The sequence below is a fragment of the Tiliqua scincoides genome, chromosome 1 (assembly GCF_035046505.1).
Source record: "Tiliqua scincoides isolate rTilSci1 chromosome 1, rTilSci1.hap2, whole genome shotgun sequence".
Lineage (NCBI taxonomy): Eukaryota > Metazoa > Chordata > Lepidosauria > Squamata > Scincidae > Tiliqua > Tiliqua scincoides.
This window is the reverse complement of record NC_089821.1, coordinates 176,802,504-176,814,774: the sequence shown is the minus strand read 5'-3', so window position 1 is coordinate 176,814,774 and position 12,271 is coordinate 176,802,504. Positions and strand designations below refer to the sequence as shown.

The 12,271-nt window shown below is 39.1% G+C and overlaps 1 protein-coding gene and 1 pseudogene across 3 annotated transcripts in view; one reads left to right on the top strand and one right to left on the bottom strand.

The window, feature by feature from the left end:
- SMAP1 (small ArfGAP 1) overlaps window positions 1-12,271 on the bottom strand; it is a 68,586-nt gene that overhangs the window by 38,591 nt on the left and 17,724 nt on the right. The window contains exons 5-6 of one of the 3 annotated variants that reach the window (XM_066612427.1): window positions 8,467-8,562; window positions 6,990-7,070 (exon numbers count right to left, since the gene is read on the bottom strand). In XM_066612427.1, the coding sequence (XP_066468524.1) occupies window positions 6,990-7,070; window positions 8,467-8,562 (177 nt within the window). The remainder of the gene's footprint in view (window positions 1-6,989; window positions 7,071-8,466; window positions 8,563-12,271) is intronic. The other 2 variants (XM_066612428.1, XM_066612429.1) reach the window with 2 other exon arrangements.
- LOC136637603 (5S ribosomal RNA) lies at window positions 3,078-3,197 on the top strand (annotated as a pseudogene).

Sequence of the window (12,271 nt, the reverse complement as noted above, 5' to 3'; positions counted from 1 at the left end):
TATGCCCCTGCAACTCAGTAGTCTCTTCTGCTTTGCTCAAGCCACCTGGAAGCACTCCGAAGGCAAGGAAAGGACGCCTCTTCCATGGTACACTGAGACATCATGCAAAACACAGCACTGTGCCCCCCCTCAGGGAACTCCACTACTGAAACTTGCTTTATAAAGAAGCATAAGGACATCCATCACATCTCGGTTCCAAACACAAATCAACTACTTTCTAAAGTTAGTCACCAATTCAATCTTAGAAATAGAATGAACTGGATAAACTGCCTTGACAAAAAGCAAGGACAAAATTTAAATCGTCCTTTTCACATTTTCTGGTTTTACTTTAAACATTTTGCCTCAAGTAAACACACAATACTGCCTCTCATCTACCACTATAAAAGTTCTTTATTTAGAAAGTGTTCTTAAATTATAATTTCACCCAAAATAATTTGCAATTTACTACAGGCTTGCAAAGCTTCCATAATTACTGAACAAGGCCTTATGTTTTCTGATTACATACAAACCAAGCTTTTATATAAAACTAATTTGATTTATTCCCTCTATACTGTCTTTGATAGCAATAAAGTCTGAAATGATTGCTTAACATTTGTGAACTCCCTTGCGGCAAGCAAGTCATGTTAGCAGTTTTCTATAAATTTGTAATAGGCCTGCAGATATTTTTTCCTGACAGCTCCTATGCCCTTTTCATACCACTTCAATAAGTGTGCATTAAAAAGCTATTACTCCTGCTGAATTCTTTGTCTGAAACATACGTTTCAGCCCTTTCTGCTAACAAATACATAAAAAGTATAATATTAGTGCAACCCTGACAGTTAACCTGATTATCAGTGTTGCTATACTACAGAGTTAATTTTGTTTTATTATGTATAATTTTCAAAAGCTTTTTTTTGTTCGTCAAGGGTTTTATAATTCTCTCTTATTTATATCATTGCACTTTGTTAATCATGCCCTTTAAAAAAGAAATGAGTTGTTCTGCCCCGGAACTCCTGCTTAGGCTTGTCATTCAACAAAGACCTACACTTTGTGCCCTAAGGATAGCCACAATCTAAAAGTCTGAATGTGTTCTCGCTGCACTTTGAACTGTACAGTTTAGCTTATTATTGAAGAGTTACAGAGAACATACTTCCAACATTCTGCATTTTACAAGGCATTTATTTCACTTTAGATTTTATAAGCAGGAACACTTGTTACTACACATGTAAATATTTTACAAAAGAGTACTCTTCAGTAGAACTGGTTAGGAAGAACTCTGTTTTATCATCACCAGTCTAGAATCAAAAGCTAAACTTAGTCAGTACTGACTACTCATCTGGGTAATAGCCAAATTTCTTGACTAGCTGATATAAGTATGGTTGTTCGGTGTATTTACAAAATGGAAGCCCAGGGATTTAAATTGCTTTTATGCATTTATAGGCATAAAGGTCAGTCACCCAAATATGCAAACTATTAGCATGTCAAAAGGAAAAAAAAATCTCATTTGACATTCCCAATATATCACATACAAACTTATGTTTTCTTATATTATTGCATATGATCTGAACAAGAAGAAAAATGGAAAAAAGATGTTCTGGATTGACAATCTGCATACACCACTCTGAGAAAAAAAACCTTTTCATGCCACTTCAAGAAGATACTTGGAGGCTGCTATCTTGAACTAGGGTTGGAAAACATTTTGCTTACTTTGTCCAGAGGGAGAGTTGTGTTACAGTTGTAGCAGTAAACGCAGCCAAGAGTTTTATGGCACTTTAAAGAATAGCAAAATTTATTGTTCTTTATTTATATACTCCACTTAAACAGATTCATGGAGTGCAATCTTCATAATGTGCAGTAGAGGTATATATGCATATGCATGCAGGAACACCCACAGGTATAGAAATGCATCTGATGCAGAGGACTGAAATCAACAACAGCTAATGCTGTAACTCAGTGGTTCTCAAACTTTTTAGCACTGGGAACCGCTTTTTAGAATGACAATCTATTGGGACCCACCAGAAGTGACGTCATTAGCCTGGAAGTGATGTCATGGCCAGAAATGACATCATCCATTTAGGCTTCAAACCTAAACTGCAATCTGCCAAAGGTCCCATTACACAGTGCACTCATGCTGTTATTTTGAATAGCTCAGAATTAAAACATTCCAGCTCAGAAGTCAAAGCAGAATGCAGAAGTCGATTCTTCAATCACACAACCCTCCCCCCTAGAAAGAGTTCCATTTTCCCATCTATTCAGGACAAAACATCATGCATCTCACCCACTGAGAGCCCACCCTATCCAGCAGCTCTAGACACTGTATTTTCAGTTCTATATTTTCAATGGCAGCTGACTTAGGTACTATACGAGCCAGAGTTTCCCAACCCTCACTTTGGGAAACACTGCTGTAACTTGTTAAGGTTCCACAAGACTCTCTGTTGTGTTTGCTAAATGCTAGAGGTGGTTTAAGCAATACGTTTAATAGGGTTGAACCCTTCAATTTTTTGCAGGAGGTCTGGTCTAGAGGGTAGAGCCTCCGTCTGCCTAAAGATAACATCCACAAGGTCGCCAGTTCGAGGCCACCGGCACTGTGCGACCTTGAAGCAGCTGACAAGCTGAAGCCGAGCTATTCCATCTGCTCTGAGCGTGGGAGGATGGAGGCCAGAATGTGAAGCCAGATCGGAATGAAACACCTTGAATGTAGTGGTTCTTGAAAGAAAGAACCTTCTTTCAAATTGTAAAAATCCCTATTTAATAAGGGATTTAAATAAAAGCCTGCCTATGTAAACCGCCTTGAATAAAGTCTTGAATAAAGACCAAGAAAGGCGGTATATAAATACCTGTTGTTGTTATTATTATTATTATTATTATTATTATTCAATTTTTTCAGTTTTATTTTGCTAAATCCTCAATCTAGTGTCTTATTCCTCTGCTTTTACTATCGCATTATTGCTTGTCTTGATTCAGAAAGAGTTTATTGCCTCTTTCCTATATACATTAAAAATAGGAAGTCACTTTTTAAAAGTAACACTAGTAATGAGGCAAGATTACATACCCTACTAATTTTTTTAAAATCTTAATTTTTTTTTTAAATAGCCACTAAACATAGCAACTGTTACCCTGCACATGCCCAATCTCGTCTGATCTTGGAAGCTAAGCAGGGTCAGGCCTGGTTAGTACTTGGATGGGAGACCGCCTGGGAATACTGGGTGCTGTAGGCTTATACCATAGTCTTTCGAGACTGAAGGTTGCCAACCAAACATATGTAGAAGAAAGATTAAAGCTGTTTTCTCACCTGAGGTTTGGGAGATAAAGGGAAGCATTCTTCATGAGGCTGCTTTAGCAGGAACTGAAAAGGAACTAAAGCAGTGGTTTTCAAACTCTCAGGGAGAGTTTGAACTGCAGTAAGTTCTTGCGGGGGTTGGGGGAGGCAGCAAAGCGATCCCCAGGATCGCCTCGCTCAGGGGGCTGCAGGGACTGGCATGCACTCATCAGTCCCTGCAGCAGCATTCCTGGGCTGCAGGGAACCCTGCACAACCTTCTGCAGAGCTCCCCAGGACTTGAAAAGTGAAAGCGCAGCAATCGCGCTCCACTTCCGCAAAACTGGGAGTGCAATCTTGCGCTTTCACTTTTCAAGACCTGGGGAGCCCTGCAGACCCTCGCGCAGGGGTCCCTGCACCCCTGAGAGGCTGCAGCAGGGACTGGTGAGTGCATCCCAGTCACTGCAGCCTCCTGAGCAAGGCGATCCTGGGAAACTGGGATCCCCAAGGAAAACTGGAAGTTGCATTTTTCAGCCTGAAACGGACTTTCTGAAGCCTGCAGAGGCCGTGGACAGCTCCAGTTGCCTTCAGAGGATTTAAAGGGGCCGAAACTGCAGATTTTCTTATTCGCAGTTTTCAGTATTCATGGGAGGGTCCAAGAACACATCTCGTATGCATACCATTGCTCCACCTGTATAAAACAGGTATGCTTCAATTTTTGGCTTTATGTGGTTAATAAAGTTTGCACACCATTTTGATGGATATGATGGGCGACTGAAACGTTTCACTCATTTTAAAACGTCTTCATTCACAGTTTAACTGAATTTCTTTTCTCTCCCCCAAATATTTAATTAAAAAGTTTCAAATTTCTTGCTGAAACTATGAGACATAAAAGAATCAAGCTTGTGATTCTTGGGATTACAACTGGCTGCTCTGAAATGTTTTATGTGTTAGTATTTGATCCATGAGGCATATTTTATAGATTTCCTGATCTAATGTATGTACAAGTATCTTTTTGTTATATCCATGGTTACATACCCTTTAGAAAACAAAATATATAATAATTATGAATATGCAAAAGATGTGTACTAAATATTACTTAATGAAATTAATATGTTTAGGTCATAAGACACTTTCTAATTCCCAACTGCCTTGTTTTCTATCGTATGGGTAAGAGACTGCTGCAATTCTCTCTTAAGATATGCAGTCCTGATAATTGCTGATTATTATTTCTATTTGAACGCAGATTCTAGTGCTTATATTATTAAAAAGCTTATAACTTGTTCTGACCCTTATTGCCGGAAGACAATATACAATTGCCGTGATTACTGGTCATGTAAATTAATTCTATTTTGCTTTAAGCTATATGTCATTTAATCTTTTAGCATTCATAATTACTGCATGAACAAGAACTGCCGTTCAAAACAGAACATGCTAATATTAAAAGGATAAAGCAGAGGTTCTCAAACTTTCTCGGTTCAAGGCACTCTTACTGTCTCAGTAATTTTTTCACAGCACCCCTACAGTTTCATCAGTGCGTTACCCTTAAAAAATTTAAAATATCCCAAAGCACCCCTTTCTGTTCACTGTGGTGACCTGAGGTACCACAACACATAGTTTGGGAACTGCAGTGATGAGTATTTATCCAGCCTTCTTATACTACACAAGAAAAAAATGGAAATAAAACATAGATAAAAGTCTATCTATATGAATAGTAGCCTCAGATGGCTGTCTTAAATTGGAAGCAAAATAACTAGAGGAACTCCGTAGGTACACAGATGTAGCTAAGTTTGTAAATTGAAAGAAAAAGAAAAAGAACACCACCCCCACCCCCACACAATCAACTTGATGTGAACTAGGCATGCTCGGTGGCCCCCAGGAGCTACAGAATGTTGAAGATGTTAGTTAGAAAAAAAACAACAGCAGCAGAACATTGGGAGTGAGTCCGTAATTCTATAACATTTGATAAATATGGTGTGTTGTCAAGATGGTCATGTACAATTATATGGGAATAGGGCAATTTACATTTGGTTTGCCAAGAGTAGACGTTTCAATTCTATTAACTGTGATCTCTTTGAAATGCCAGGAAACAAGGGGAAAATGTGACAGAAACTACGGTTGGTGGCCTGAACCCAGAGCACTACCTTTGTTCTGCTGGGGGGGCGGAGAGCAAAAATCCAGCTAGGGAGATATCTTGGTGTCACCTTTTTTGGGCGGGGGGGGGGGTTGTCATCTGCAAGGTGAAGAATTATTCAGAATAGATTAGATCACTTACCCAGACACTTGGATCTTGTAGGGGGATTAAAGATTAAAAATACCTTTGCCAGCTAGCATGAATCAGGAAAATGTATAGCATCTTGTCAAATCAATTGGCTCAATTTAGTAAAAGAATAGGGGCTAAAAATTGGACCCTTCTACCTGCTAAGGAAGAGGTGCGGTCAGTCTGCTTCACGATGTCCTGCCTCTTCAACTGCTTAGGCCCGGAAATGCTTACTGTGAGTAGTTTGAGTTAGCTAATTTCTTTTTTTATTTTCTGTGCTGGATGGGGATGTTCTGAACATAACTGAAACTCCATATGGGTGCTCTTGTGTACCCCCCACTTATTCTTTTAAATGAACCTTTTATTTAAACAGGATTCCCTTTACTTTCTCAAAGATAATCCCAGTTGTCCAAGAAAGCGATGGCAGAACAAAGCTTATCTACTGCTGCTATAAACTCCTGCTTTGGGTATTTATAAGAAAATTCTCCACCGCGTTGTAGATTTCCAGGGAAGGAGCGACATACCAAGGGTTGAAGGCACAGATTGGGTTAGGGTGTGCAAAGGACGTTTTGATGAATGTTCTCTTTACAGGTGTTCAGCTACATCATTTTTAAAAGAGACCTAGTCTTGGATGTGAATATTATTTTAAGCAATGGAAAAGATACCATTCTTTGTGAAAGCTATGCTCTTGGGTTATCATTGTTAACAAAAAATATGTCCTTTTCAACAGATCCAGAATGAAAACAAAATGACCCTTTATGGAGGAATCCTCTTATCAAACAGTATCTCACAGGGTATGTTCATTCTACTGTTCACTTTCCAGATTATTACCTATTCATCGATAGCACCAACACAGCCAAACAAACAAAAAAAAAGCACATTAAAGTATGTGCTCATTCAAGACAAGCATCTTAAACTTCATTGTACTGAACTACATATGTTACTTTGAGCAAACCAGAACCCAAATACAGGTCACATAGGGTGGTTTTCACCTCTCCACTAATTCCTAATACATTTCTTGGTACAACATCAACACAGTTAAGTGCTTCATAATAATTCAGCACTGTGTCGAAAAATCATTAAAACTGGCAACAGTTGGCTGTGTAACAGAATATGATTTAAAAAATGATTTGCTCTACTATATTGTCATGTTACACAAGCCAAGATTCTCCTTATTAAAAGACACAGCAAATCACTCTCCAGGTAATGTGTGTTAGCCATTATTAGCACAAAACAAGCAGCTGGAAGAAAAGACCCACGGCAGCCAGAGAATGAAAGTTCCTTCTCTTGTAGGTGTGTTTCTGACAGAACTGACACAGACCTTTGGGTCGTTATTATTTCCTGCTCAGATTTCCACGCAGCTCAAGCTGCAAGTAGTAATGTCATATGTAATGTTCACAATTACTCAAATTACTTTTATTTCTCATACATGAAATAACACATGCTTTATGGGGGGGGGGGAGAAATTTGTAAGATGAAAAAACTGGTCTTACTTTTTCAACTCCTAAGCCTTTCAAAGGTTTTTCTGGTTCTCTGTCTTTCTTCTTTTCTTCTTTCTTTTTTTCCTTTTCCTTCTGTGGAAAGAATGTCCTGTTAGCAGCTATTATATAAAACAAACTTTTAATATATTAAAAATTTAATAGCCACTCAAAATCATTTCCATTAGTACAGCACTTTACACACACTAGTCTCTTCACAGATTGCACTCCTACATGAAATCTTCACATACGTACTTCAGACTTACATTAAGCCAGCCATTTTCAACCACTGTGCCATGGCACACTGGTGTAATGTGAATGGTCCCCAAGTGAGCCTCAGGAATTTGGGAGAGGGTCATTTGTTAGTAGAGCCACTGGGGATGCGAACCCTCCACTGGCAGCAGAGTGTGCCTTGTCAATTGTCAAAAAACTGATGGTGTGCGTTGACTGCTTTAGAGCCTTACTACCATGCTGTGAGATGAAAAAGGTTGAAAATCACTGCATTAAGCATTATCAGTGGTAACAGGGCATTCTAGCTACATGTTGTGATCCTTCAAAGAGATAAACTGTAGAGGTTTTGCCATGAATTACTACAGGAGGGCTACAAAATGGGATCTATAAGCATGTTCCTCCCAATTTTTGCCAGCCTTGACCATGGTTTAAGTGCTGCATCTGAATGAATGCAAAACACACCTAGTGTCAACAAGGTTCCCTCTTAACTTGGATTTGTAATCTCTCTTCAAATCCTGAACGATAAAATCTTGTTAGCACTGATGCAGACTGAAAACTAAAACATGATCAAGGCAAACAAAAGGAAAAAAGGAAAGCATATTCCTAAGGCTGGCTCCCAATTTGAAAACCATGGTTTACAAGGGGTATTTCATTAGAGATCGTATTAGGACAGAGATGCCACTTGGAAATTGCCATTAAAATGAAAGGGACCTACTACAAAATAAATGTGCTTAGGACTGGGGCTGGCAAAAAGTATGCTACTGCAAATAACCAGAGAATTATAGTGACTATTGGAGCCATTTCTTATCAAAATTGGTGCAGAGTACTTGCTAACCCTGGTTAGCATGGCATGATTTACACAAGTGAGATATCTGATACAGGTTGGGGGAATCTAAGATACACTTCTAGAAAAATACTGCTCTTCTCTGAAGAAGGGTAATGAATGAGTTCTGTGTCTTTCAAAGAAGGATGTAGAGGAGTATCAACTGATCTATATAGTGTTGCAAAACAGTGCAGAAAATGTGAATATTGGAATCACCAGTCCAAACTGGATTATGAAAGTTAGAGTCAGCAGAGTGATTCACTTCAGTTGAACACAGAAGTGATATAATCATGCTTGAATTTTATCTTTAAAATGTTTGCAATCTTCTCTTTTGTTACTCTTCTCATTGACAAATCACTGCACAGGCATAGAGAAATTATTCCACACCATCATTTAAATCAACTACAGAAAGCTTCTGCATCCAAAGACAGCACATACACTAGGAAGAAGGGATACCTCCATTTTGCTTTTCTCAGAAGCAGCTTGTAGAGAAGGAGAGGATGCCAAAGGCTGAACAGCATCAGAGGAAGACATCTGTACAAAGCAGATGAAAGATGAGAAAGGCCCCAAGGCAGATTTAATTAACAGACAACAGAACAGCCATAAGCTTATTTTACTGCTCTCCATTAATCTCAGAGGATACAGGTACAATGTAGAAAAGACAGGATAGAGATGAAACAAGCAACACAAAGAGTCTGCATGTTAAAAGCTAGGCAAACTTTGCTACTGCTTGCATTCTAAGAAAGATGGATGAGGTTCAGGAAGGACTTCCTTATTTCAGCCTATGTGTTTTACTCCAGGTTGCAAAAATTAAGCCACTGTGAAGAGGAGGAGATACTGTCAGTTATTCATTTATCTTTTGAAATTTACTGGGGTTTTTTTCTAAAAGGAGACAAAAAAATCAGGTAATAGTGAATGATTTATGGATGAATTCACTAGCACATAAAATAAGAAATGAGCTTGGATAAGATCATATCACAAGTACAGGGAAAATAATTAAGTTTCAGCTATTGTTCAATTTTATCCAGTGTGACTGTTGAAATATTAATGTTCTGAAGCTTGAGAAGAACCCTGTCCCATGGGTACAAGGAAGGAGGCAAAGGCGCCTTTGTTCTTACAGAGTCTAACAGAATATTTATTTTAAGAGCAAAACAAAATAACTCAGAACTCTAATTAAATTTATAACTTTCAAATAAAATCCTCCATTTGGAAATAGAAACAAAAAGAGTTAACCAGGAATAGCCTACTAGTCATAAACTACCAAGCTTATTATGCAGTTTATATAGTCTTTTCAATATCCCTGTGTACAACTGCAGTCAGCAGGCTATTTTCAGCTTTACCCACAGTTTTATTCAGTTTGTAAATGAACAAACACAATTATCATATGAAAATGAGATTTATATAGAAGGATTCTCAGAAGTTTCTTTTTGTTCCTATTATAGTTACCAAAAGCTAGAAAAAGCTCCTCGTTGCTTAAAAGATTGAGTTTCTGTAATTATGAATTTAGTAGCTCATAAACCAAAAGGTTCATGTCACCAAGCTCCTCAGTCAGAACTAAAATTAGAAGTAGGAATGACAGTTAATCTACAGCCATTGCTTACAACCAGCCACCTCCTTACCATCCACATCAATCTTGTGACAATCAGTGAGAAAGGTGGTATACAAATGCTGCAATTATCATCCTCAATACAATTCTCATCTGCCTCTCCACTCACACTGAAATTGCAGCTGTGCCATGTCAGTAAAGTGCAAAGGATGGAAACATGAAGTGTGAAATCTTATTACGCCTACATTTAAGATACCCCCTTATTAGTCAAGACCACTATTTCATTACTGTTCCTCACTTCCAACATTATGCTCCATTAAAGAGGGACGTACCTTTTTTAATTAGTATTTTCAATCCATAATCTTACATTTCAAACATTCATACAAACTCAAGCCCTTATGTATTAGAGGAGATGGTCTACATCAGGGGTGTCAATCTCATTTCATCCTGGGGGCCACACTGGACTCATGACACCTGTTGAGGGTCGGTATTGCACATCGTATTTGTATAACAGACACTGACCGCAGAGTGGTTAATCACTATTCACAACTATTGTATATTATTGGCTATATCCACCTACCCCTATAATGTTGTTACTCACAACTGAACAATTTTGAAACAATAGAAATAAAAAGGCATCACTTTTGTACCATGATGTGATTGCTGTTCATTTATGTTGCTACTTGCAAGTGACTGCAACCCTCAGAACAGCATTCACACTGAGCTGAGTACAATGCTTTGGCTTGTTCATATGAAAAGAGAAAACAGAAGTTAACAAGAGTAAGTTGTCCCAAACATGAAAATAAATTCTTGCAGCAAAGGCTGCCAGCTGGAGGTATTTTGAACTTGGAAAGCAGTAAAATGCTCCCACATCAACCACACTGAATTTACCCCTTAGTATAGAACCACACTGCATATCAACTGTAAATCAACTCCAACGGGAGTTCTTATGGCACCTCATTCACCTGGGCAGAAAATGGGTTCAGCAACATAAAAATTTACATTGCTACTTGCTTCCTGATGCCTGACATCTTTTAGCTTAGACCACAGCATCAAAGTTGGGAGCACGTGACTGAGCGGTGGCAACCTTCAGAAGTTAAATGTCTGTCACTTAGCTGAGAACGATATTTGGACTTATTTATATTCATTAAAGAAAACAGCTGTTCACAAGTGTACATTGTCACAAACATGGACATAATTCTTGCGGCAAAAGTTGTTAAGTTGGGGTATTTTGAACTTGTGTATTGATAAAATGTTCTCACATCAACCATACTGAATTTACCCCTCATTATAGAATCACACTGCATATCAATTATCTCCATTTGGAGGTCTTCTGGCACCTCATTCACCTTGACAGAAAATGGCTTTACAAATATTGCAAAGTCCTTCTCAAAACACTTGAAGTCAGCAAATCAATGGGGCTTACTCTCAGGAAAGGGTGGTTAGGATTGCAGCCTAAGAAACTTATTATGCAGAAATTGGGGCAGACACACATGCACATGGCTATGATTTTTATTTATTTTTTTTACAGAAAAAAGAGCAGGAGAAAAATAGCAGGTAACTGCTGGCAGATTCACCTTTCTCCTTCAGGAAGTAGCAGAGAGTTCTTGGACGCAACCCAAATGTCTGAAGCACAAGGTGTGCTGGCTGGTGGGTGCAGGAACTCCAAGGGGGGGGGGATGAGGCAGGAATGCTCGCTGGTGGCTGGTGCAGGGGAATGAAGCCCTGAGCAGGAGCACTCGCTGGTGGCTGGTGCAGGGGGCAAACTCCGATGAGGAGTGCTTCTTGGTGCCTGGTGAGGGGGGAAAAAGCCCTGAGCAGGAGTGCTCGTTGGTGGCTGGTGCGGGGGGACGAACCCCAACTGATGGCTGGTGGCTGCAAAGCAGGAGCACTGGTGCAGGGGGAGGGGCAAAGCCCCAAGGAGGAACTGCACTGAGAGGAGCGAGGCAGGAGGGCACCTCACACCTCAGCAGCAGTGCAGGAAAGCTGACTGCGTGCTTGGTCAAGGTCTTTTATAGGCCTTGAGCTCACGTGAAACCCAGTGAGCCCAGAGCCTATAAAAGCCCATGCGCAAACACAAGGCTGGTATTCCTTCGCTGGAGGAAGGAGGGGAGGAGAAGGAGGAGGTGATGTAAAGGCCTTCCAAGGCCTGAAAACATCATTCTGATGGTAAATAAATGTATACCCATTCTTCATTCTCACTGCATAAGTCTTTAGCCCATTGCATTTTGTATGTTCTTATCAGCACTCCTTCCAATTTGCCTTGTATCTGTGCTAATTGCTTCTTATACAATTCTGTAATCACAACTTCATCATATTCTGTTGTCTCTCTCAGCAAATTGTCTTTTCAAACCATGTAAGTAACAATGAACCTATAAGTATTGGAAAAATGTAAGTCTCTTTTTTCATAATCTATTCCACCGGATCATAAACCTGCATTCTACAAGGTTATGTGCCCAAAGAGTTCCTTGTCATAATTTAAAAGATTCTAAATGCTTACTGTGATCAATTGTTTAACATTTCTAATAGCAAGAAATACATTGCCAATTTATTTTTTACTAATATCCCAAACTTCCAATAATCCATTTACCACCATATTATCAGACGGAATGTACTATGTGATTTAACAAGCAATTTTTAAGAATTTCTAATGCACAAACTGAAAAGCTGAAACCATTGCAGCAACCCAAACCATAC